Source organism: Nilaparvata lugens, chromosome 6 (assembly GCF_014356525.2).
Source record: "Nilaparvata lugens isolate BPH chromosome 6, ASM1435652v1, whole genome shotgun sequence".
In the NCBI taxonomy this organism is placed as follows: Eukaryota; Metazoa; Arthropoda; class Insecta; order Hemiptera; family Delphacidae; genus Nilaparvata; species Nilaparvata lugens.
Window position 1 is genome coordinate 63362496 of NC_052509.1, and position 26259 is coordinate 63388754.

At 34.3% G+C, this 26259-nt stretch overlaps 1 protein-coding gene across 18 annotated transcripts in view; it reads left to right on the forward strand.

Moving 5' to 3' along the window:
* The window catches only part of LOC111057314 (potassium channel subfamily T member 2-like), a 699972-nt gene that overhangs the window by 353141 nt on the left and 320572 nt on the right, over nt 1–26259 (forward strand). For 17 of the 18 annotated variants that reach the window (XM_039431616.1, XM_039431612.1, XM_039431619.1 and 14 more), the window contains exon 2: nt 5876–6157. The exons of the other annotated variant lie outside the window; for it this stretch is intronic. In XM_039431616.1, coding sequence (XP_039287550.1) covers nt 5877–6157 — 281 coding nt within the window. In that variant the 5' untranslated portion in view covers nt 5876. The remainder of the gene's footprint in view (nt 1–5875; nt 6158–26259) is intronic. 18 annotated transcript variants of the gene reach the window in all.

Here is a 26259-nt window from a genome sequence, read left to right on the forward strand (position 1 = left end):
TTCAAGTGCTAATGAATTAATTGACCGAGCGAAGTGAGGTCTAAGATTCAAGTTGACGGTTTGGCATTTCTCTTAATGTTTAAATGTTTGAATATTTATATGTTGCGCATTTACGGCGAAACGCGGTAATAGATTTTCATGAAATTTGACAGGTATGTTCCTTTTTTAATTGCTCGTCTACGTATATACAAAAGTTTATGGAAATTTTGCATCTCATGGATAATATGAAAGGAAAAAGGAGTCCCCTTCATACGCCAATATTAGAGTAAAAATCAGACTATAGAATTATTCATCATAAATCAGCTGACAAGTGATTACACAGATGTGTGGAGAAGCCAGTCTTTTGCTGTATTTCCATAAGGTCTATAGTTTCAATCAGGTACTTGTGGATGAGAATACTGCGTGAGGTCTACTGTTCAATAGTAATAATAATCATCAATAATGTAATAATAATAATTAGTAATAATATAAGTAATAATATTAGTAATAATAATCATCAATAATCTGGATTTTCATTTAATGATTATTGAATATATAGAGCAGAATTGATAAAAAAAAGATTATAACTTTCTCCTCTGAGACTCACCTTACTAGCTACTTCTCCATTATAACGATTCTTTCATTGCTCCACTTGAATTATGATGATCTCAGCAATTTATTCGAGAATAAATATGCAAACTTGAGACGATTTGAAGTCGACTAATGCAATATAAATCTCCCACCGAGGCGCCTAGATTATGAATATGAAACGCCCCTGTAATTTCTCCTGAGCATTCAAGTGAATCTGGTGAGAGATTCACTTTCTACTGTCAGCATTCATTATGAATAACACTGAACCTCCTCATTTAAATCTATGCTGACAGATTGGAATGATCCTCATGGGATGGAGTTCACGCCTCTTCCCTGAAAAAAGTCTGCAAAGTGATAATTGAATTGGAAAAAGTTTCCAACTCTAGTAATTTAGTTATTGTTTCCACCGTGGGTAAACCACATAATTCCGTAATAGTTCAAATTTGGGAACACCTCTGCTAGGCTGTGATTTTCTTCAAGTTTCTTGGTTGAATTTTTATAGTATGTCGTGGATCAGAAACGTCTGGTCCCTTCCAACATTTCTAGCTGAATCTATTCCCGAAGTCATAGTATGAATTAAACGACTTGGTTTTCATGAATGTTGAATTCGAGTTAATAAATATAAATAATGAATGAATCATTATTCAATGACAAGTACATTACAGAATAACAATAATCAAATATTGAATTCAACAAAAATGCATAGTGTACAGTCAATGAATACAATACTGTTTGCTAAAGAGTGAACTTTGTCTGCAAACAGGAGCATCTCTCATGATTGAAAATAAAATCAGGAATTCGCTTAGCGTACACACATGAGATATCATGAACTGAAAATCTGGTGTGGCGCACTTACACAACTTTCCTTGCCGTGATGAAAATTGATCACCTGACGCTAGTGTTCCCGCGCATCTCAAGTATACTATTCAAAGATTTGAGCCAGCTGGTGACAGGGCAATAACGTTGGGACACACGAGGACTGCTATCTCTTCATAGTGAATCATTTAATGGAATCAACAATAAATTGTCAACAGTTTGCAATTGGATAATCACATTTTCTCGAATTTCGAGCTCATTTTTAATTTAAGGTGGAAATGTTACTGAACATTAATTGTAGATATTCTCATGCTCAATCTATTCCACTCGATTTTTTTTGTTTAAATTGTATCTGGAGTTTGATAATTGAGAATCTAAAATCAAACTTTGCATAGATGGGGCGGAGCTCCTGAAATTTTCACAGATATGTGACTTGTGGCAGTTGATAGAGTTTATCGATGACTATTTCAGGTATAACTTAAAGCGAAATCGTTGGAGCCGTTTTCGAGAAAATCGCGAAAAACACTGTTTTTGACAACATTTCCGCCATCTTAGCCGCCATCTTGAATCGCATTTGATCGAAATTGTTCGTGTCGGATCCTTATATTGTAAGGACCTTACGTTCGTAATTTCAAGTCATTCCGTTAATTGGGAGATGAGATATCGTGTACACAGACGCACATACACTCATACACACACACACACATACAGACCAATACCCAAAAACCACTTTTTTGGACTCAGGGGACCTTGAAACGTATAGAAATTTAGAAATTGAGGTACCTTAATTTTTTTCGGAATGCAATACTTTCCTTACCTATGGTAATAGGGCAAGGAAAGTAAAAATAATGTGAATAAAATAATAATTGTACTGAATACAGATGGTTATTCATGTAGACTATGAGGCAGTTCAGAAATTGATCAACTTTGAATACGATTTTACAGTAGACTGTAGAAATAAAAGCAATAGATTTCTTCTATCTTCATAGAATATGGATAGAATTGATAAATCATGAATGATTAAATAAATAAATGAATGAATTGTACACTGCACAGAGTAGAGCAATAATATATAGAAAATTATTTGAAATGACAGTTACACACTCTTCTCATCACAAAAATGTTCAGTATACTTTATTATGACAGTATCAAGCCTCCAGTGACTGTCATCACTATATTCATGAATAACACATCAGCTAAAATCTGTGGTTTTTGACAATTTCTTAATCTTTCTATTTAATAATATCGGGGACCGAACTTTGCTCTGGAGAACAAAAGCATAAAATAATTATAACGAAAGGAGAAATTATAATAACATTCATACAGAAATGTTCTATCCAATAACAGTAAATTGAGATTAATTCCCAGAGGAATGCAAAAATTTCCCCCACAAAGACCCAGTTGCACAAAATCCGGTTGAATTTCAATCCCGATTAACTTCATGTGAACCAAATCAGAGAAGACCATTCCAAAAAGATGGATCTACTGGAATTAATCAGGATTGAAAATAACCCGGCTTTTTTGCAACCGGCACTTAGTACCTGATTGAATGAATATAAAAGTTCAACAGCTGAGTCATAATTATGACATAGTCCCACACACATGAACTCGCTCACTCACTTCCATCACCAACAGACGAAATAATTATTATCAGCTGTTTTTCCAAGGATGAATAATAATTATCCTTTTAATGTCCTTCAGCGAGTTTTCTCAGGGATGAGACCTAGTGCAATCGGATCTTTATATTATAAACCTACCATGTTCTGAATTTCGCGAGAATCGTTAGAGCTGTTTTCGAGATCCGGTGAAATACAAACATATAAACATCTAAACATCTAAGCATCCAAGCATCTAATCATCGTCGTAGTCGTCTTGTTACAGGGGTAGGCATTAATACCTGTTCCACCTTCAAACATTCTCCCACCTTTTTCTTGGTCTGCCAATACTCCTCCTCCCTTCTGGCTTGTAAGCAATGGCAGCTTTGGGGATTCTTCCGTTTCCCATTCTCTCAACGTGTTCTCTCCACTGTTTTCGATTCTCGTCAACTCGTTGAGGTATAGAGATCACATTGAGCTCTCTACGGATATCAATATTATAAAGCCTGTCCTCTCTGGTGCATCCATTCACTGACCTTAAAAATCTCATTTCGGCTGCCTGTAACCTGCTCCACTCCCTTCTCTTTGGTACCCAGGTTTCAGAGCCATACAAAAGTGTAGGGACGGCCATTACTTTATAAAATTTGAGTTTCGTCTCTTTTCGGGCTTAATTTTTGAGAGTTCTGTTAATAGTTCCGCATATGTACTATCTTCTGCATCTAATCATATAGAAATATAAACAGAAGTTGCTCGTTTAATAGTATAGGATATGAATAATTAATTAATTACCACAATATCAGCTTCTCAACTACACAAAAAGTGAAAATCACACATCACCATAATCAAACTATAGACAGTCACACCATTGTCAAACTAGATTAGTTATCACTGAACAATTAATTTAAGGCTCGCTCATATTGGACTTAATCTGTGAGCATTTCTATAATTTTCTGGTGGATAAATTAATAAATGAAAAAAAGATAAATAAACTAGGGACTAGACACTAGTCACCATCCACTAAAGTGGAGATAGTCACTACTAGACCACAAGCTTAAACACTTGCATCAGTCTTTGAGTTAGTCGAGTTATAGATGAGAATGAGACAAAAAATAGTTCCATCTATTAGAAATGGGTGAGAGAGTAGGATGAAGGTAAGTTCTGATATAATTATCACCACACATAGTCTGAAAAATGCATCGCAAATGTGGAATGCTCTGTGGAAATGAAATCTAGCTCCTTCTTGATGTGTTTGGTGTTGCATTTTGAGTGCCTGCAGTTGTTAGAATATTTTATCTTCAGAAAATATGATGGTGGATTCTATCAGTAATTCATCCAACTAATTGGGGAAGAATCTATCCCAAGATATGGTGGTGATGAGATCAAATTGAATATTATAACCTCAAATATTGAATTATTATATTTAACGAAAATCCCAAATGAATGCTGTATATCACCCCGAAGACTTCTGCTACTGCAGACATTGACAACAGGGTTAACAGCTAGATGGAAATTCGATGAGAACTACTATCCAAAAATTAGTTGTTCCCAACTAGCAATTGGGAGGTACCGGGTTCGATTCCCGGGCTGGCAACTAATTTTTGGATAGTAGTTCTCATCGAATTTCCATCTAGCTGTTAACCCTGTTGTCAATGTCTGCAGTAGCAGAAGTCGTCGGGGTGATATACAGCATTTTTTTGGGATTTTCGTTAAATAATAATTATATATTGATTAGCATTTGAATAAATGCATTCTCTATTTAATTCCATCTTAAATATTGAATTTCGGTGAATGGAATTACGCATATCACATACTAAATTGAATTCAATTTACCTGTAATGTCAGTAAGTTGTAAACATCATCATAAGATCAGTAAGTTTTTAAACAATTATTCAAGTTCTACTTCTATAGAAGATTGCTCGACTCTAAATGCTTTGTCCCGCATTATTAAAAAACTTTAAAATCGACACAAAAATGCTGATATGATCCACCGTCACCTTAGAGTAATAATTTATGATTTTGATTTCGTGTCTGATAAGAGGACTAAGGATTTTTACTGGTAATGATTGTCTGCTGAAATCCGGAGAATCAACCAGTCAATTTTTATATCAACTCGTGAACCGAGGGAATTTAAGAACTGATAAATTTAATAATAGAATACCATTCCCAGCTTTGCTGTATGGTGCGAAAAGAGATGACAGACATGTTTGATCTGATATTGGTCCATTGTTTTGAAAAACACTCTTCTATCAGGTTGCCCACTATTGACAGGATGAGTGCGTTGAACATGTTTGTACACACACGCTCGTCATGAAGAAGAAAGAAAAGAAGAAAGAAATATTTATTGCCAAAATCATTAAACAAACTTTACAAATGTGAAAAATATAAAAACTTCCATATACAATACATTGCAAAAACTTAAAATTAGAATATTTTCCATTATTAAAAATCGATTATAATATTATCATTGGCGTTACCAGCAAAACTAAGTAGTTTGAGCGATGGCAACGAGTAATCAGTCGGCTATAATTAGTGGCTTGAGATTCAGTCGAACATAGAGAAAATATAATAAAGAAAAGAGAAACATATGGAATGTATGAAAAACTAGAAAAAAAATTCAATCCGAAAAGAAGAAGTACTAAGAGTGAAATACTAAGAGAGCAGATAATAGTAAGTCATACATGTTGTACATCATCAATCATCAGCGATAGACTTCGGACAAAAACAGCTGTTTGACAGCATCTTCTAACAAGAATTAAACAATCAATATCTATGGATATCAATAACATAAGGATACAATAAATTAAAATCCATGTCCTTCAAGGCTCCTCTTATCAGACACAACCTCATTGTGATTCGACTGCTGGTTAAAATAGTGTAAATTTTGTGCTGCCTAGAATGTCAGTGTTCTTCTTCCGCCTGCACAACCTGCGCCGGCAAGAGGAGGAGAGTAAGAAGCGGCGACGGCGCGGCAAGGGAGGCGGCGGCCTTGGCTGCGGAGGCGGCCTGGGCGGAGGCGGCGGCCTAGGGGGCGGATCCACCACCACGGTGTCCGAGTGCCACATGCCCCTGGGCGCCAACCACCACCCGCTGACGGGCGTCCACTCCAGCCGGCTCTTCGAGAAGGCCCCGCTCACGCCGAGCGACAGTCTCGACGAGATTGCGCTCAAGATACCCAGGTAAACTGATGTGAAAATCATCACAGCTGTTATCGGTGCAAGGTATCAATTAATTGATTTATCATTCTGTGACTCCAGCTAATAGTTTTTTCTTCTAGTTTCTCAAAAGGATTTCCATGCTCATCTCTTCAACTATTCTTCTTCTTCTTCTTCTTCTTCTTCTTCTTCTTCTTCTTCTTCTTCTTCTTCTCCTTCTTCTTCTTCTTCTTCTTCTTCTTCTTCTTCCTCTTCTTCTTCTTCTCCTTCTTCTTCTTCTTCTTCTTCTTCTTCTTCTTCTTCTTCTTCTTCTTCTTCTTCTTCTTCTTCTTCTTCTTTCTTCTTCTCCTTCTTCTCCTCTTCCTCTTCCTCTTCTTCTTCTTCTTCTTCTTCTTCTTCTTCTTCTTCTTCTTCTCTTCTTCTTCTTCTTCTTCTTCTTCTTCTTCTCTTCTTCTTCTTCTTCTCCCTCTTCCTCTTCCTCTTCCTCTTCCTCTTCATCATCCTCTCTTCCTCTACCTCTTCCTCTTCCTCTTCCTCTTCTTCCAGCCTTTGTTCATAATGAAACGGTCTCTCCTTTATTTTTGGCTTTCTCTCGTCTAGAATTTGAAAAGTGGAATCAATATTGGTAATGATAAACAAACAACATGATTGTTCTTATTCATACAATTATGCATTGATTGCAATTTGATGGTACAGGAAACAATATTGTAAAAATATTTTTTTTTGCAATTTGATGGTTCAGGAAATACACAATAGTAAGAAAAGTGTTAATTTTTCCAAATTTTAAAGAGAACATTATCTTACAGTGGGAGACCACAACCAATTTGAAGGCGACAGTACAACGGAATTATTCATTTATTCTGCAAGTGATGATCTTTTGTGTCAACTCTGTGGTCTGATATTGCTTGATATTGTGTCATTGATGGTACAGGAAACTTGATTTGTGGAATTTGTCCATTCAAATGATCTATTTGTGTTTTGTTTAATATCATTGTGTATTCATCATCATTCCAACAATGAAAATGTTATGCCATTCTGAAACCATATATTTTATTATTGATAGCTCTACCTTGACAATATTATCAATTTCTTATGTTCAGTATGATTATGTCTTCATTTAGCATTGTCAACAAGACAAGACTAGAAACGAAGAATTTTCTGCTAAATGGTACCAGATAGGAGTTGGTAATTTTAATATTACTATTACTATACTGTTTATCTGGAATGGTACGAAGACTATAGTGAGGTCCACGTTATAATGGCAGTGAAGAAAGATAGGAGATGAACGTCTCCTCTGTCTTGTCAATGCCTTCTATAGACGGTAGCTGATACAGGTTTATTGATGTAATATTAACTGTTCATTCTCATTTGAAATCAATTATATTCTATTATGCAAGAAATCATGTTTTTCAATAATTCCATAATCAATTTACATAATTGAGATTGAATATTTTGTTAATTAACCATGTGGAACGAATGTCAGCTGATAGGCTTCCTCAAAGAATTTTCAAGTATAAACCGGTAGGCAAAAGAAATCATGTTTTTCAATAATTCCATAATCAATTTACATAATTGAGATTGAATATTTTGTTAATTAACCATGTGGAACGAATGTCAGCTGATAGGCTTCCTCAAAGAATTTTCAAGTATAAACCGGTAGGCAAAAGAGACATAGGCAGGCCACGAAAAAGATGGCAATGATCATTATCTATATATATAAAAATGTTATGTTGGTTTGTGTGTAATGCAAAAACTCCAAAAGTACTGGACCGATTGAGTTGAAATTTTAACATGATATAAAATCCGCATCAAGGATGGTTTTTATCTACTTTTTACAATTTTCAGGGGCGCTACGCTCGCCCGAAAATTTTTAACTTTTTTGTTTATGGATTTTTCCGATTTTTGACTTCACATTCGGGGTCAGCTCGCGAAAATAAGTCGATTAAAAAAAAAAAAATTGACCGGGCTCGCAGGGTGGCCCGGGGGGAGGGGGTGAAACTTTGGCCATTTTTGGCCAGATTTGAGCTGAGCGCTGCTGCAATCAAAGTGCAAAATCTGACCGCTAGATAGCGCGCATGTTTCAAAACGCAGCTTCAACAGGTTCGTGAGATATAGAGTACCGGTAAACTACACTCTGATTACCGTATGTTTTCCGGTACAATTATTGGATTTCAATTACTTTCGCAATTCAGAACAAAGAAAGCATACCGATGCTTTTTTTTCGATAATAAATTCGTGTTTCAGTGCAAATAATCGTGTTACTTGTGTTAATATTGTAGTAATTTCAATCAGTGAATGGATCGATACCGGTACCGTGCTACAATCAATTGGCGATTCAGTCGATAGTGTGAGTATAATCTTATCGATGTAAATCAATCTTGTAATTAATAATAATTATTGAGGCTTTTATTCTTGCATTTGTGTATTCATAATTTCTCAATTGTCAATGTTTCATAATCCTCCAAACCTTAGTTCATAAGCTGATCGGCTTATCTTATAGTTTCAATATCTTATTTCTATTTCATATTCATGCTATGTTTCCTTCTATCATAAAACAACGAGAAATAAAAAAAAATTCTTATCTCTTTTCTACTAAAATACCGGCATTTGACAACGGTGTTGTTGATAATACGATCTGGGCTGTGTTGCATGCTAAAATACAAAGTAGGCTAATATTTTAGTAGTCAGCTGGTTATTTGATCATATAAACAAAATGAAGGGATAGATTATAATAATATTATTAGTCTATTAAATAATTGATATAAGTTGATTGTTGGAAAGGATTTATGTACAGTAGTTTCAATACGCAATGCGAGATGATCACTCAACGTGACCAGCGTTTAATGCTCAGCCGGTCAGTTTCATTCCCGTTGCATCAGAGGCTCAGCATCAAAGATCCTCGCGTCGGTACCACTTGGAAAGTTACCGAGTGAGAGCGCTTATCAAAAACTGTTTTAATTTCTTTTTTCTAAAAATTTTGCTTTTTTTCATTTTATTTCTCACATAAACATTAATTTTCCTTTTAGTTTTGTAATTGCACAATAAACCAGATTTAACAGCTCACATAACACAGATGTTCATAATTTATTTAACAAGCATAATATTTGTGGTTTCCCAACACATATTTTATATATAGTGGGGGCCACAGAAAAAAAAAATAAACATTCAATCACAATGTGCCACTGCGAAGCGTGGCAGGGTACAGCTAGTATTTATTATAAAATGAAAACAAGTAGATTGTAGTGATGCTCATAATGATATTACATTAGATTATATTGGTGTTATTAATTTATAGATTTTATTTATTATTATTTTTTTTATTCGAATTACAAGCTGAATGTGAGTCGCAACAGGCAATAGCCTAATCCCTGATTGAATGAAGAAGAAGAAGATTTACACAATTAATATTGAATATTTTGTTAATTAATCATTACTTCTACATTGTTGAAAGACGATCTGGCAACAGATCAAAGCGAGAAAGAGATAGCGCTATCCGCTTTGTTGAATGACAGACAAGGATAGCAATACTATTGATAATCAAACACTGCCATTATAACGTGGACCTCACTATTATAGGCATTGTACTCCTATATAGGTGGATTTACTATAAACTGTCAGAATCTTCTTCAAATGACATCAAAGCTGACATTATTTATCTTTTTATTTCAATTTTATTAAAAACACACAAAACAAGACAAAACAAAATTACAAAGAATTATGAATTAACTAAGAAACTAAGAAAGAATTATAAAGAAACTCTGCCTGGTATCATCAATTCAGCTCAGTAGATACCCACATCACAATACGAAGATTCCGAACTGAAACTGAAAGTTTTCAGCTGTAAGCTGTAATCTGCTGGTTTATCAGGGATTTATTTATTCTGTTAATGATAGCTCCACCTTGACAATCAATTTCTCTTGTTCAGTAAGATCATGTCTTCATAACGCATTGTCAACCAGAGACAAAACTAGAAACGAAGAATTTCTTGCTAAATGAACGAATACTATGACGTAACGAGACATCCATATTAACATTGACTCAGGCAGTTACTCTGCACGGTTTCAGCTCGGTTCACACTTGGCGCGGTTTAACTTCATCAAACGCGTCAGCCGAGAATTTACAACCGCGGGTTTCCGATTATAACCCCGGCTTCTACATCACACCTGATCCATATTTCAGCTCCAGTCTAATGCTCATGTCAAGCTAGTGTATTGTATACTCGTGTCAAGCCGCGCTTGTTTCGCGATGTTTTAATGGATTCGAATCCGAGTTCGTCGTGAGAGATTTGGAGAGGGAGTAAGAAAGAGAGAAGAACTGGAAGAAATATATTTAGAGGGTAAGAAAGGAAGTGAGAAAGAGAAGAGTCTGCTAAGATATGGAATGGAGTGGCCACAGTTAAGAAGGATAATGCTTCATGTTAGATATGTTCTTGCAACTGGAGTGTGATATTGTGTCACAGATAAGAAGAAATACTTTTGGATTTTGTTTGTATGTCTGATTTCTCCAATGAATTATGGAATTATGAAAGTATCACGATACTAGAAGTTCAATTACACTGAAATATCCGTACAAAATTCTAATGTCTGGAGTATCCAATAATATTTATTTATCTATATATATATATATATATATATATATATATATATATATATATATATATATATATAAAAGCGAAATGGCACTCACTCACTGACTGACTGACTGACTGACTGACTCACTCACTCGCAGAACTAAAAATCTACCGGACCAAAAACGTTCAAATTTGGTAGGTGTGTTCAGTTGGCCCTTTAGAGGCGCACTGAGAAATCTTTTGGCAATATTTCAACTCTAAGGGTTATTTTTAAGGGTTTAAAGTTCGTCTTTTAGCATGTATATTCTTCTCCTCCCAATCTCTTAATTATAATTGGAATTTCCATATAATATGTTACTATAGAACTGTAATCTAGATAGAGTACCTCTTCGAAACATTTGTTAACTGGCAACTAAATTAATAATTTTGTCAGGTTGACATTAAGTTGAGTTGACTTTGTTAGGTTGGCACCAAGTTGAAGATTTAAATGCATTTATCGCGGAAAAATTGATTGGCCACTGCTTCTTCAATCCTGGGAATATTATATTACTAGCCGTCAGGCTCGCTTCGCTCGCAATATCCGTTTAGCCATACGTTTAGTCTGGACCCCAGACTGGATTGTCCTAACATATGATGAAAATGCTCAAATGAAAAATGCAGGCGAGCGAAGCGAGCCTGCTGATCTCATTCCTGTACGATCCAGTCGGGGGTCCAGGGGGCGGAGCCCCCTGGCTAGACGGATATGGCGAGCGAAGCGAGCCCAACGGCTAGTTTATTCATATGGCTTTTATTAGCAGGGGGATCCTTTTGAATGTTCTACCTTGCTGTATTGCCCAATGTCATTTCCTATCAACTCTCAAGATTATAGGTTATATATTGGGTTCCTCAAGTTTTCTCACCAAAAATATTCTTTCACTTCCTGAGTTCCTATTTTATAAAGTTTAAAATTAAAAAGACTCATTTTAAAACACAATCCATATTTAAAAAGCAAACAAATATAAAATTCTGATGATTATATTGAGGCTGAAAATTTGAAATTATACAAATATCTATTTGTTCAATCGACACTGAAATATCCGAACAAAATACCAATAAATTATCTAGAATGTTCGATCATATTCATTTTTCCAATAAAACGACTTTTCAAAGTATCTTGCTTATTAGAAGATCACCTTCACTTGCACGAAAACAGATTCATCTTCAGTCTCATGTCCTATAACTCCCAACCTACAATGGGAAGAAATCCACCAGTTAACACCTGAGAATTAAGAGGTACGCTCATTCAACGTTCTCGACCAATCAGGAGAAAGTTAGTAGGCATAATGGGCGGAGCTTGGAGGGGATAGTGTGAACGTCAACCTTGTTCTTTCTTGTGATTGGTCCGTTGTCTCCAGTAGGCTGTAGCCTTAATTGTTTCCTTTGGAAAATAGTAATTAATTCTTTATTATCTCTCAATCTTCTATTTTTATTCTTTCCCTCCACCGTAGTTCTTGTGCTCCATCCATCAAACTTTCTTATTGCGGCATCGTTCCATAACTACCTATATGAAAATAATGTAACGAATTTATTAAACCTTACAGCCTTTTCAAAATGAGCTTGTCATTTTGATACTAAAGTAGTTCAATATTAAGAGCCATAAAACCATTTATAAGCATATTCTATCACAACGACACCATACTTCACAGTCTTCCATAATATTATTATTATGTTAAAAACAGAAAAATGAATATATTTCGGGAGTATAATCATATTTTGAAAATCAATAGTGGAGTTTCTCCAGAAAGTTAATCCATAGACGAATAATTGAAGTATCTTTTCTTTTTCAACGGGATCTTTTCTATATTGTTGAACACAAAACAGCTTACATAATAGTACATCATATTATGATACAAAAAACATCTCCACTATTCATGTATCATCCTTTTGAGTTTCAGATAATTAATTCTCAGGGCAGTGTTGTCTCTTCAAATTTAAAGCCAGACCACAAAATATCCTCCTTGCTCCGACTAAAATATTCGTCCAAATGACGGTTGTTGTGCAAGGAAGCTCCTCATATATTCGGCTAGTACAAAACGGCATGTTGTGAATACCAAATCTCACCTGAGAGAGTGAGAGAGAATGAGTAAGAGAGAGAAATAGTGAGTTATGAGAGAGTGAGAGAGAAATAGAGAGTACGTGTATAAGTGAGAGTGAGAGAAAAATAGAGATTGTATGAGAGAGAGAGAGAGAGAGAGAGACAGAGAGAGAGAGAAATAGAGAGTGTATGAGAGAGACAGTGAGAGAGAAAGATTGATATGAGAGAGATATAAAGAGAGAAGTGTGTTGGTGAAGGGGATTGAGGGAGTGAGAGAGATTCAGAAGGAAAATAATTGAGAGTTGGAGAAATATTCATTGAGGAAGAGATGGATATGAATAGATGATCTATAAATAGATGATATAAATAAAAAGAGATGGTCTATAGATTTATAGACAGTGAAGGGGAAAATTCAGAAAAGAGTGGATGAGCGAGAAAGATTGATAGAAACTGAGGTATACAGAGAGAAAAGTGTTGAGTAAAAGGTAGAGATTGAGACAGTGAGAGAGATGCAAGATGGAGAAATTGAGAGATTTAGTAAGGAAGAATTGAAAAGAGTGAAGGGAGAGAGAGAGAGAGAGAGAGAGAGAGAGAGAGAGAGAGAGAGAGAGAGAGAGAAGAGAGAGAGAGAGTGATAGTGAGTGAGATAAAGAGTGATTCTAGAGTAAGAGTAACAGAAAGAGAGAGTGTGAGAGAATAGAGACAGAGAGAGCGTGATAGAGTGATTCCAGAGTAAGAGTGACAAAAAGAGAGTGTGTGAAAGGAGAGAGAGACAGTGAGTGTGTGTATGACGTAGCGGGAGAGAGGGTTTGAGATCTAGAGGGAGAGAAAGATTTAAGAGAGCAGAGCACCGTCTCGTTTCCGAGATCCCACAAAGGACATTGAAAATGTACGACTTTGAAGGATACATGCAGCTAAGGCAAGACGTTTTCCAGACGTACATAAGTAATGGGTGGTCGGAACTGGCAAAGTTGGCCTGGACCAATCGGAGACGAGGTTTGTTGCTCCCGTGGGACTTGGCCGAAACTAAACTCTGCTCAGATTCACTAAAAACGGTCAGGATTGGTTGAATTACAAAACAACTCCTCCACTATGCTGTGAACTGTCAGCATTTATCCGTAAACAGCATGAATGTTTCCCATTCAAGACATACTGACAGTTTAATGTGAATTATTATGTGCCTCACTATGCTTCCCACTGTCAACATTCCTCATAAAGATTGTGGATGCTTCCGATTGGATACATGCTGACAATTTTGTGTGAATTCTTGTTCTATTTGTCGCAAGCTATTCTCCGGGTTTAAGAGCTCGGTTGCCGCAGTCTAAAAGTCCAAGTAAAAATCTCCCTGGTGGTGCATTGCTATAAAGGGAAAATCATGTTTGTTTGAGATATTTATACGAATAGATAGGACTGTCAACGTGGGGGGATTTACTGACCATATGCTACAAAATATACTTCAATTCATTGACCAATTGTGGGTGAATTTTCCATGTTTTGCAGGATTCACTAAGCATATTCGTAGAAGGTTCTATTGAATTCGTAGGAAATGTAGGTGAAATTTACTTTTTGTGTAGTTGAGAAGTTGATATTGTGGTAATTATTCATATTGAATGAAAAAGACTGAGAAATTGTCAAACAACCACTGATTTATTGATAATTAGAAAGACCGGTTCCGGTTATTACACCATTGTCAATCACTGATAAACTTTATCAGAGTTAGTGTACTAACTCTGATAAAAACTATACTAACTCGGATAATTAGAAGGACCGGTTTCGGTTATAACACCATTGTCAATCTCTGATAAACTTTATCAGAGTTTATCAGAGATTGACAATGGTGTAATAACCGAAACCGGTCTTTCTAATTATCAATAAATCAGTGGTTTTTTGACAATTTCTCAGTCTTTTTCATTCAATAGGTAAAATTCCACCATCTGTGAGAGTAGTGAAGCTATACTTTTATTTAAAAATTGGGTTAGAAAAGATTAGGTTAGGAAAGATTAGGTTGGGAAAAATTTGGTTAGGGGAGGTTCGGTTTTGGCTCAGGCTCAATATAGTCTAGTATAGCTCTTCTATTCTGTAAAGCTATCGAGTGCTGATTTTACAAGAATCATCCCTCGTTAATCGATTTGATTTTTTTTTAAATATCTTTATTGCCCATAGAAACAAAATACAAAATAAAAAACTTACAAAAGAAATATTCCAGATTATAATAATATATTATGCTATTTTACAAATAAATTAAAATTACATGGCACCACCCAGCAAGGGCAAAACCCTGACCGCTGAGTGAGAGTATCAGCTGTTTAGACAATATAAGAATTTATTTACTAATAATCAAAGCAAAAAAAAATCGAAGTTAACAATAAATTACTAGTAATTATAATATTTGACTGATGTCGAAGAAAAATTTTTGTATCACCCACTTATTTATCTGCTCCATCCTCTGTCTACCCCTATTAGAAAGATATTCTGACAATGCATTTGGCATGATATTTATCATTCATTATTATATTCGTAGAATGTTCTATTGAATTTGTAGAAAATGTAGGTGGAATTCCACCATCTGTGAGAGTAGTAAAGCTATACTTTCATTTAAAAATTAGTTTAGGAAAGATTAGGTTGGGAGGAATTGGGTTGGGGGAGGTTTGGTCTAGGCTCAGGCTCAGTATAGTATAGCTCTACTTTTCTGTAAAACTATCGAGTGCTGATTTTACAAGAATCATCCCTCGTTAATCGACTTGAATTGCATTCAGTTGTTGAAGTTCATAATGGGAAATGAATTAATTCCCATATATGGAAATGAATGACAAATTGTATGATTTGTTCATTTCTGTCTTTGGATTCCCGTTGATTATTCATTTTTCATTCATTTTACCAATAATAGTCCAACTACAAATTATATACAATGATTGAAAGAGGATAACAAGCTATGAGCACAAAACTGTATCACTTCCGTTGATTCATAATTTTCATTAATTTGTTGAATAATAGTACAACTACAAATCAAATACAGTGAATGAAAGAGGATAACAAGCTATGAGTACAAAACTGTATCACTTCCGTTGATTTATAATTCTCATTAATTTGTTGAATAATAGTACAACTACGAATCATATACTTGATATACAATGATTGGGAGAGGATAACAGGCTATGAGCACAAAACTGAATCACTTTTGAATATTAATAAATGAGAAGGAGATGTTCCCACTTGTATAAAAATGAGTTCAGTATTGAAATAAATCGACTGGGAATATGATAATTCAACAAGTTGATCCCATTTAAACTTGACATATTTTGGATTACCTTTCGAGAAATTGGAATATTCCCCTCGATGCCTATTTTTTCGCAGCAAAAGCTTACCCATTGATCTATTCCCAATAATCAGTCGAGCGAGGTTATGTAATTGGAAATTTCCAGGTTCACTTCAGTGCTTGGCATGATAATAAACGCCACAATAATCGATACAGCCAGAACATGTCTATGAATTCATAATAATTGACTCTCTAGCAACCATCTGGATACAGAAAAAGTTCCAATGATGTTTAAGTTCACTTGTTTGGACCGCAAATTGAATTTACTCAGTATTTACAGAAAAAATCTGACTCATTGGCCCCTTTCGATTCTTTTCTCAATCGGCTTGAACAACTATCGGAAGTAAAATAGAGTTCAACCACTAATTGTAGTAGATACATTTTTTGGACTCAAAATTGTGTACGAATTATCATTTAAGTTACGTAAGTAGCATAACCTTTAGACTGTGTATTCCAAATTAAGGTTTGAAGCAGTTTTGGGCAAATGCCTGTTGTTTTTACCTGAATTGTATTTTCATATGTATGAATAAATAAATAAATAATGTCCATGTTTATCCATTGTTGTCCGGAATATATGTCACAGGTACTATAAAGTTCGTGAGATTCACTGTAGTCAGCATAGGTTGTATTTGGAGCACTGGCGTCTCATCTGTAGTACATTCTGTCAGTATGAGATGAATCTAACAATAGAAAAACTCACAGGGAATATGGGGAAAGTGAAATGTTTGCAATCACTGTCGAATTCTGTCGCAAGGGATTAATCAGTTTCCCTCATTGCAGTTGGGAACAGAAGAAAGTTGAGCTTGACACACGAACTAGATTCACTTATAAGTGTCAGTATTCCCTATAAACAGCAGCAACGCTTCCCATTTAACCACTGGTGACAGTTTGGAGTGTAACAGGTAGCTAGGGAAAGTAATTGTTAGCTAAGGGACCAAGGGAAAGAAACAAAACTGACCACAGAGCTGAATTACCAGATGTTTCAGTTACTGGTGAGTTGATGGTAGGGGTTATGGAAAAACTTTGGGAATTAGTGAGAGAGAATCCCTCTCCCTATATAGAGAGAGATGAAAAGACTGAGAGAGATGGAAGTAAAGAATTTCAGAGAGTTGGGATTGAGAATCGACTTTTTTGTAAGAGATTAAATGAGAGTTCTTTATTCATGTAAGTTAGAAATATATTCTAACATCAATTTGAGTGAATAACAGAGGAAAAGAAGAGAGAGAGAATGCTAGTGAAAGTTACTAAGAGAGCGAACTAGAGGTTATAGTGGATGAGGTTTGAAAAAGTGAGAAAGAGATAGATTTTTCGTGAAGGAGATTGATTGATTGATTGATTGATTGATTGAGTACTTTATTTATGTAGATTACAATATACTGGCTTATACACTTATATACAATAGCTTACAATACAGCGAAATTATAGATGAATTTACATAATATAGACTAAGAAAATAATTATTGAACTGCATATGATATGAAAAATTAATTTGTAATATAATAACTATAGATATTATATTGTTATGCATCTACTCAAATTGATGAGAGAGGATTGAGAGGGAGTAAGAAAGAGATAGACTGAGGGTCAGTGGATGAGAGAATAGACTAGAATGACTGCCTTTATTTTTGACCTGAGAGGGCAAAGTAAGTTAGGGCTAGTGTGATTGATTGATTGAGTACTTTATTTATGTAGATTACAATATATACAATACAGCAAAATTATAGATGAATTTACATAATATAAACTAAGAAAATAATTATTGAACTGCATATGATATGAAAAAGTAATTTGTAATAAAACTATAGATATTTATATTGTTATGCATCTACATAAATTGGCGGAGCTTTGGACATATCAATGTCCATTCTTCGGAAAGAATATTAAAAATATCCTCCCCACTAACTCTCTACCAAAAGTAAGTGAGTAAGAAAGCGTGAGAGAGAAAGAGTGAGAGGATTAGATTGAATTAGATTAGATTTCTGTATTAAGTATGTTACAATATTTACTGGCTTATACACTAATTTACATTAAATGATGATAATGCTAGTTATTCAACGAATTTAACAAAGTATAAATGATTAATCAATGAGAATGAAGATTGAATGCAATTAGAATAACAATAATATAATAATGTGATGTAACTTCATGAATCGGCGGTGTTTTAACAAATAACTGTCGATTCTCTAAGAAGGATATAAAATATCCTTCCCATTAACACACGACCGGGTTGTGATGAATTAGAGCTGTTGGGAATTATAACTCGAAGTAATGTTCAAATAAGAAAATAAGAAACTCTACTTAATGATTAAAAAAAAACTAGTTGATTTGAATCTTAGAATTAAGGGATGAATGAATGAGTGAATGAAATAGAATGTGTAATAGTGGATACAATATTGCATTGATAATTAAAATTAGAAAAATGCTTATAGGGTGGGATTCAAATTGAAATTTTAGAAATTGATTGAGTAATATTGACAATATACAATACTAAAGAACAAACAATCTTGAGATGAGAAGATGAATATGTATTTTGTAGAATGGAGATGAGTGGGAGAAAGAAAGATTGCAAAATGTTTAGAACATGAGAAATAAAAAAAATTGAAACACTGAGTGACAGAAGAAGATTATAAAAGAGAGAAATTCCAAGATAAAAAGGTGGAAAGAGTAAGGGAGAGTGAAAGGAAAGGAGAATTGAAAAAGTAAACGACAATGAGAGAGTGGGTCATAGGAAGAGAATAAACTCACGAATATTTCCAGGTTTTGGTGGACCGTTGGGGCATTGGGGAATTTGTAATGGTCACTAACCGTGTATTGTAGTTTGATTCCGATCAAACAGCTCTAAACGAATGAAGTGAAGTTTGTTAGGCTGAACTCTGGCAAATTTGTCGATTTTGTGTCGTTTGGAGTTATTCCCACTCGACCACTGTTTGACGAGTTTGATTTGTTGGGAGTGATTGGAGTTTTTCATTACCAATTCATTGGAATTACCATGAATTTCTGATCTATGTAGTTTCAAAAATCTGAATTCTGGCACACACGTTTGTCAATATTATTCACTGTCATTTAAGATGTTAAATATGTAAGTTATGTATTACAACATTTAGTTCGATTGGTTAAGTGAGTTTGGAACAATTGTATCAAGAATACAATAATAAATTCCCATAAATTAATTGATCAATATTATAGTTTTTAAATAAATTAATCAATTCTTGTCATTTTATCGAGCAGGTACAAGTGAATCATAGAGTTATAATAGTGTATAGTAAGGCTACGTACACACAAGTTAGTCAAGACAAAACAAGACACGTTAAGTCACAATACTTCACATAGTTGCTTATGAAGACATGTCTAATTGCAATGACTAATCAGTGTGTGTTGCTTCATAAGCAACTATGTGAAGTATTGTGACTTAACGTGTCTTGTCTCGTCTTGACTAACTGGTGCCTACCCTAAAGATCAGTCCACTTGAGAACTAGTAAAAATGATATAGAACTTCTGTATTGAGCATACTATAATAATCTTGAATGTTGAAAGGAAAACAGAGTAACTCTTTCAGAATAAGCATCGATTTTTCTTCCCCACAAACTCTCTAGAACTAGAATACTGTGTTCTCTATTCCATAGAATAACCAATCTATATGGATATTCTCTTCTTCACCAATCACAAGCTAGTATTGGTATTCTTTGGAACTCTAGTATCTGAACTTCAAATAACAAGAAATAATCCTATTGGTGGATTGATTGATTGAGTACTTTATTTATGAAGATTACAATATATACTGGCTTATACACTTATATACAATAGCTTACAATACAGCAAAATTATAGATGAATTTACATAATAGAGACTAAGAAAATAATTATCGAACTGTATATGATATGAAAAAGCAATTTGTAATATAATAACTATAGATAATAATTATATTGTTATGCATCTACATAAATTGGCGGAGCTTTGGACATATCAATGTCCATTCTTCGGAAAGAATATTAAAAATATCCTCCCCACTAACTCTCTACCAAAACGTTAATTTTTCATTATTTAAACTAAGGATTTATTTGATTATGGAAATATTGTAAAAGTTTTAATCAATATGAATATTTAAGAGAAAAAAACAGAAAATTGATAAAGTAAAATAAAATAGTGGATGGGAGACTCCCAGCCGCCATTTTGTATCTACTACGTCAAATAGCTTCGACCAATCACAGGCATCCTTTAGAATTGTTTAGTACTTCACAGTTCACACGAAAAATCTCATTGGTGAATATGATACTGCTCGACTGAAAACAGATTTCGTGTGACTGAAAACAGGGAATTTCGACCAATAGGAATACAGTATCGTTCCAAGAGCAACATTGCCAGTTCTCAGGTTTTGAACTCATAATAACATTCAATGCTATATGAAAATACGAGTGAATTCTATAAATTTCATGAAATGTATTTTTTATCAAACAATGTACGAAATTATCGACCCCTTGGTCTTTCATCCTTGCGATGGTGCGAAATCGTTTAAATTGACGCTTATACAGTATGACACAGAATAACGGAAACTTATAAAAACGCCATAAAACATTAGAGGGAAGGAAAAAAATGGTTTTATTCAAACTAATGTAAAGTTCAAGACCTTCAATTTCAGAATTGTTGATAACACCTATCACTTTTTGAGAATAACTTCTTTAAGATAGCTTCCTCTTGAACGAATACACTCTTGAAAGCTGTGTTGACGATTCCTCATTGATCGCTGCAACATCTGCGTTTCCTGGTCTCATGATCTGTACACCTGCAATTTTCTGTTTGTGGAGCTATCTCAGAACAAATGTTTCCACAACTTGACCAATAACTGTGGTTGAATCATAACATACAATCCAAAATGAAATTAACAATATCTCAGCTGAAATGTTGCAGCAATCGTTCAGGAATCTCAACACAGATTTCAAGAGTGAATCCGTTCAAAAGGAAGCTATCTTGGAGTAGTAATTGTCAAAAAGTGATAGATGTTATTAATAATAGTTCTCAAATGGCAAGTCTTGAACTTTACATTAGTCTGAATAAAATCATTTTTGCTCTTCCCACTAATGTTTCATGGCGTTTTTAAAAGTTCCCGTTATTCTGTGTCACTCTGTATAAACCAACCAATGAATAATAAACTCCAAGTCCACTGACACTTCGATGATTCACCGTCGTTCTCTGTCGTTAGTCCTTGTGTGTATAGCTGGTACCCATTTTCGACGCATTACTTACATTACTAGCAATCACTGTGAAATATAATCATCATACCGTAATATAATAACGGTAGATCTTATCATAATTTATTATTAGAATATGTTTTTAGCGTTAATATTGATGTTGTAGAACTTTTCCATAATTGAAGAGACTTGAAATATTGCACACGAAAGCATGCTCCAGTAAAATATCAATTTTTATTCAAGTAAAGTGGATTTTTTACAACATTTCAAGTTTTTTCAATTAGAAAATGTAGTTACGGTAGTCTCGAATTAATATATTTGATGTTAAGTATGAACTCAAATGACATATCCTTATTATCCTTTCAGTTCATAATTGTATAAAGTCTTGTTCCCGAAAGTAATTGTTATTTTCAGTATTTATCATTCAAAAATTAATCATCTTCTACACTTGAATCTTTGACATCTTTGAGGAATTATTCAACAATGCGTAACCAGTGTACTGACTTTATGACTCTACACATAGTAGGAACTTTAATTGGAATCAAAAGCCAAGCTACTAGATGAATGAATGAATGAAAAAGTTCTTATCCTCAAAAAGCAACATTCATGTTACAAACATTCACGGTCCATTATCGGTTGATAAAAAGTAAGATTTTCCGAACACCATATTTGGAGCTACACAATATAGTAGGAGCTCTTATTGGAATCTAAAGTCAAGCTATTAGATGAATGGATGAATGAAAAAGTTTTTATCCTCAAAAAGCAACATTCATGTTACAAACATTCACGGTCCATTATCGGTTGATAAAAAGTAAGATTCTCCGAACACCATATTTTCGAGCCTACTTTCTCCGATACGCATTTCGCCCCTATGTCAAGATCGGAAAGGTTTGAAATGTTCAGAGAATGGCTCTGTTGACAGATTGACGTTTGTGTCAAACATGGATGTTCGCCTGATTTCAGATACATTTACGAGTCGGTGAAGGTTCCAGACGTGGATCAGTGTATTTCAAGCAACAGTAATATTCTCTGAAAGCATGTCTCGCCTGCGGATATATCAAGTCATTCAACATCAGATGATTCCTTTCCCGTTATATTAGTGAGATACCAGCTAAATCTACTGGAAGTATTGTTTCATTGGGAAGAATTATTTATTTATTTATTTATTTATTTATTTATTTATTTATTATTTATTTATTTATTTATTTATTTATTTATTTATTATTTATTTATTATTATTTATTTATTTATTTATTTATTTATTTATTTATTTATTCATATGCAAATACAATTCAGGTAAAACAACAGGTATTTGCCATTATGAGTAGGAATCTGTTTATTGACATGGAACATTCTACAGTGCAAGACCAACACCAGGAGAATATATGGCTTCCATATAATGAACGTCACAAAAATTTGACAGTCCATGAAATAGCCTATAGTGCAGCTTTCCAGGCAGAATAGGCTCAAAGCATTGGAGTTACCTATCAAAAATAAGGCATACTATGAGTTTGAAGTGAATCCTTCGGTTCTACTCTATTGAATTGAAATTTGAATTGAATTGAATTGGAAGTTCTACTTTCCTATCTGACTCTCCAGTTGAAAGATGATGTTCCAAGCTTATTGAAGAAAGATTTTTGAAATATCAGAATTGGTGAAGGATGTCAGGTGTTATTCTTAGAGATTGTTCAGGTTTATATAATAATAATCGGATAAATCCTATCATATTAAGCGAGCAATTCCTCGCTTTTATTCCTCGTACTTATATATCTGGTTATTTTTATATCTTGCTATTTTTTCATCTGGTTATTTATGTTTAACGGATCTCGAAAACGGCTCTAACGATTTTCACGAAATTTGGTTTATGATTAAAAGATTTGATTGCAATAGGACTCATCCTTGAGAAAACTTGCTGAACGACATTAAAAGGATAAATTCATCCTTGACTGAAACAGCTGTGGATAGTAAAAGAGTGAGTATGTGAAAAAACAAAGTATCGCATCCCCGAAATTCATAAGATGACGTAAAGCCAGCTGTGAAATATAAACACGATCATTTTAGAGAATTGTGTTCTGTTTATCAATAAATAAAAATAACGAGCGAAGCTCGTTGCCCTGATATTGAGAAATTAAGAGGAGAAATGTATCTTTTCCCAAGAAAGAAGAGAGGCTATATCGGCTAGAATGAAAACATTTTGGGAGAATCGATGAAATAAGGATCTAGTACGGCATCCGAAGTAAATACTCAGCGATTACCATAGAAGGGAATTTGACGCATAATAATAATGATAATCGGATTGGATTTATCAAAATTGAAGTTTGGAATGATAATAATAATATCGAGTGACCTGGCTGGCTCTTGTTTGGTTTCAGAGTTTTCAGGTCGCAACTGATCAATTTCAGGGCCTCGGACATGACCTAACGACTGCATATTAGTTTATAGTGAGATATTTATTGTAGTCTACGTTGTACCATCCATTTGATCGGAAAAGTCTGTGAAGTATCATGAATTTTTATCAGAGAATTTTATAAGGTATCATAACTTTTTCTTGAGCTGAAGCTCAAAAATAGCTCTTGAGCTTGTGATAGGACTTGAGCAAGACGGAAAAATAAGGAATTGTTAGCCAAAACTGACCCGAAACAATAAAAAATTAATTTTCACTACCCATCATCAATCAGAAACGTGGAAAATGAAATCATCCATGGAAAGTCTATTGATGTGATAAAAAATTGAAATGAGTTGCTGAGTTCAATATTGGGAGTTCATTGATGGTGTAGCTGTTCGACATCTACAGACTGACTCATTCGCTTCATGTATTTTAGATAAAACCTGATTGAAAGCCTTGCATTTCCAGTCTAGATACTGGAAGAGCTCTCAATTATATTGAGAAATCAGAGAAATTTTCTGAGAGGAGCAAATAATCGACATCTGAAGTGAACAAATGCACTAGAATATGCATGACTCCATTATAATTCGATTCCAGTTCGTCAGGGGAAGAGAGATGCTATCTGCAAGTTCATACAATATCGATACACAAGTATCGATCTGGTATCGGGTATCGATAGTCTTTGAAAAGTCGAGCGTGCTTTGCAGTTCGGTCCATTCTCATCACAATCAAACTTCGTCAGAAAGTTTCTCAATATTACAAATGGAATAGTATTGGATGTAGGTCTATGGTTGGGTGAAGTTTGGGAGTGAAAAATGATCAAAGCATGATCGAGTAGAGTGGGTCAGTAGAGGTGGTAAGAAGGGGAAGGAGTGAGAAAAAAATAGTGAAGGGAAGAGTGGAAAAGGTGAAGAGAAAGGGAGAAAGGAAATAGAGAGGAAAAAGGGGTGAGAAAGCAAAAAAAAGGGAAGAGTATGGTGATGCGGAATACGAATGTGGATTTTCTAAAATTGAAATAGAAAAAATCTTAAATGTACACAATGGATAGTAGTTGTACCAGAGACTATAGAATGTAATGTAATGAAAAAGTATAGGATGTATTACATTCTATCATAGAGGAACAATGGCTTAAGTAGATATCCCATGGTATAGGGCGTTTATGTCGCAACTTTTACTGTTATCTCAAGCCAATTACTGTCGATTATTGTCGATTTTTACTGCTTTGATCAGGCAAGAGTGTATGAACGGCACAATATGAGAGACTACCAGCGTCATAAAGCTTCACGGGAAAGAACTACGTGGACTATCGGCTTGAGATAACAGTGAAAGTTGCGACATAAACGCCCTATACCATGGGATATCTACTTATACTATTGTTTCTTTAAGATTCTATTCTCACTGAGATCTACTTATTATTTATCTGGAAAAAGAACACCATTGTATAGTGTGATAGACAACATACAAAGAGTATAATGCCATTATTACTTCCAGACTTGTTTGATCCAATAGAATTCATTGTTGCTTTTTGAAAAAAGCGGTCATTTTTTCAGAGTTTGTTTCCATATTTTGTGTTTCAAGAGTAAATCGTTTGAATCAAGATAATCCTCCATGAAATGTGAATCAATGTTCGTTTATCCAATAGAAAATTTATTGTTGTGAATCAATGCTTGTTTGATCCAATAGAATTCATTGTTGCTTTTTGAAAAAAGCGGTCATTTTTTTCAGAGTTTGTTTCCATATTTTGTGGTTCAAGAGTAAATCGTTTGAATCAAGGTAATCCTCAATGCAATGTGAATCAATGTTTATTTATCCTGTTTCAGGTATGCTGATCATTGTTTACTTCCCATAGTCGTCTGTGAGTACCTCCTCTCATTCATTCATTTTCAATAGTTATCTATTATGTTATTGTTAACTAAATAACAATAACAGATTTTTCCCTCAACAAAGATTATGAATTATTATGTTATTGTCAACTTATAAACAATAACAGATTATTTTCCAACAGGTCATCTTTGTTCTTCTGGAATAATGCATCTATAGAGTAGAAACCTACTCTAGAACATGGTACGCCATAGTGGAGTAGGTCAATTTCCACACAGAAAAAACTAAACAAGTAGAGGACACATTATAAGAATTTTTTGACACTAACTATTGTATGTAATATTGTAATTTATCTAATATTTTGTGTGATTGATGTTGTAGTTTTAGTTTTTTTGGGAAATAAACATTTATTTATATCTCGAAGCCAGTTGACATTTCAAATTCAAAATAACCGACAGAATAAAATTTCTGTACCTCACAATGTATTGCCGTATTGTTCGTTCTGCGCCTCTTCCACAATCCACATTAACTTAGATGATCCACCTAAACCATAAGGATATCATACTCAACTGCATATGAGGAAAACCATCATATACTTGTGTAGGCCTGTAGAAGCACAGAGCTTATTCTCTCTATACTAGCGCAGAACTGTTAAATAATTATCTATCTCTTGATTTTGATCCAATTCTATATTGTAAATTTATGTAGATGTTACCATAGGCAACAGCCTTGTAACAATTATCAATAAATATATCTATCCATCTATCTATATA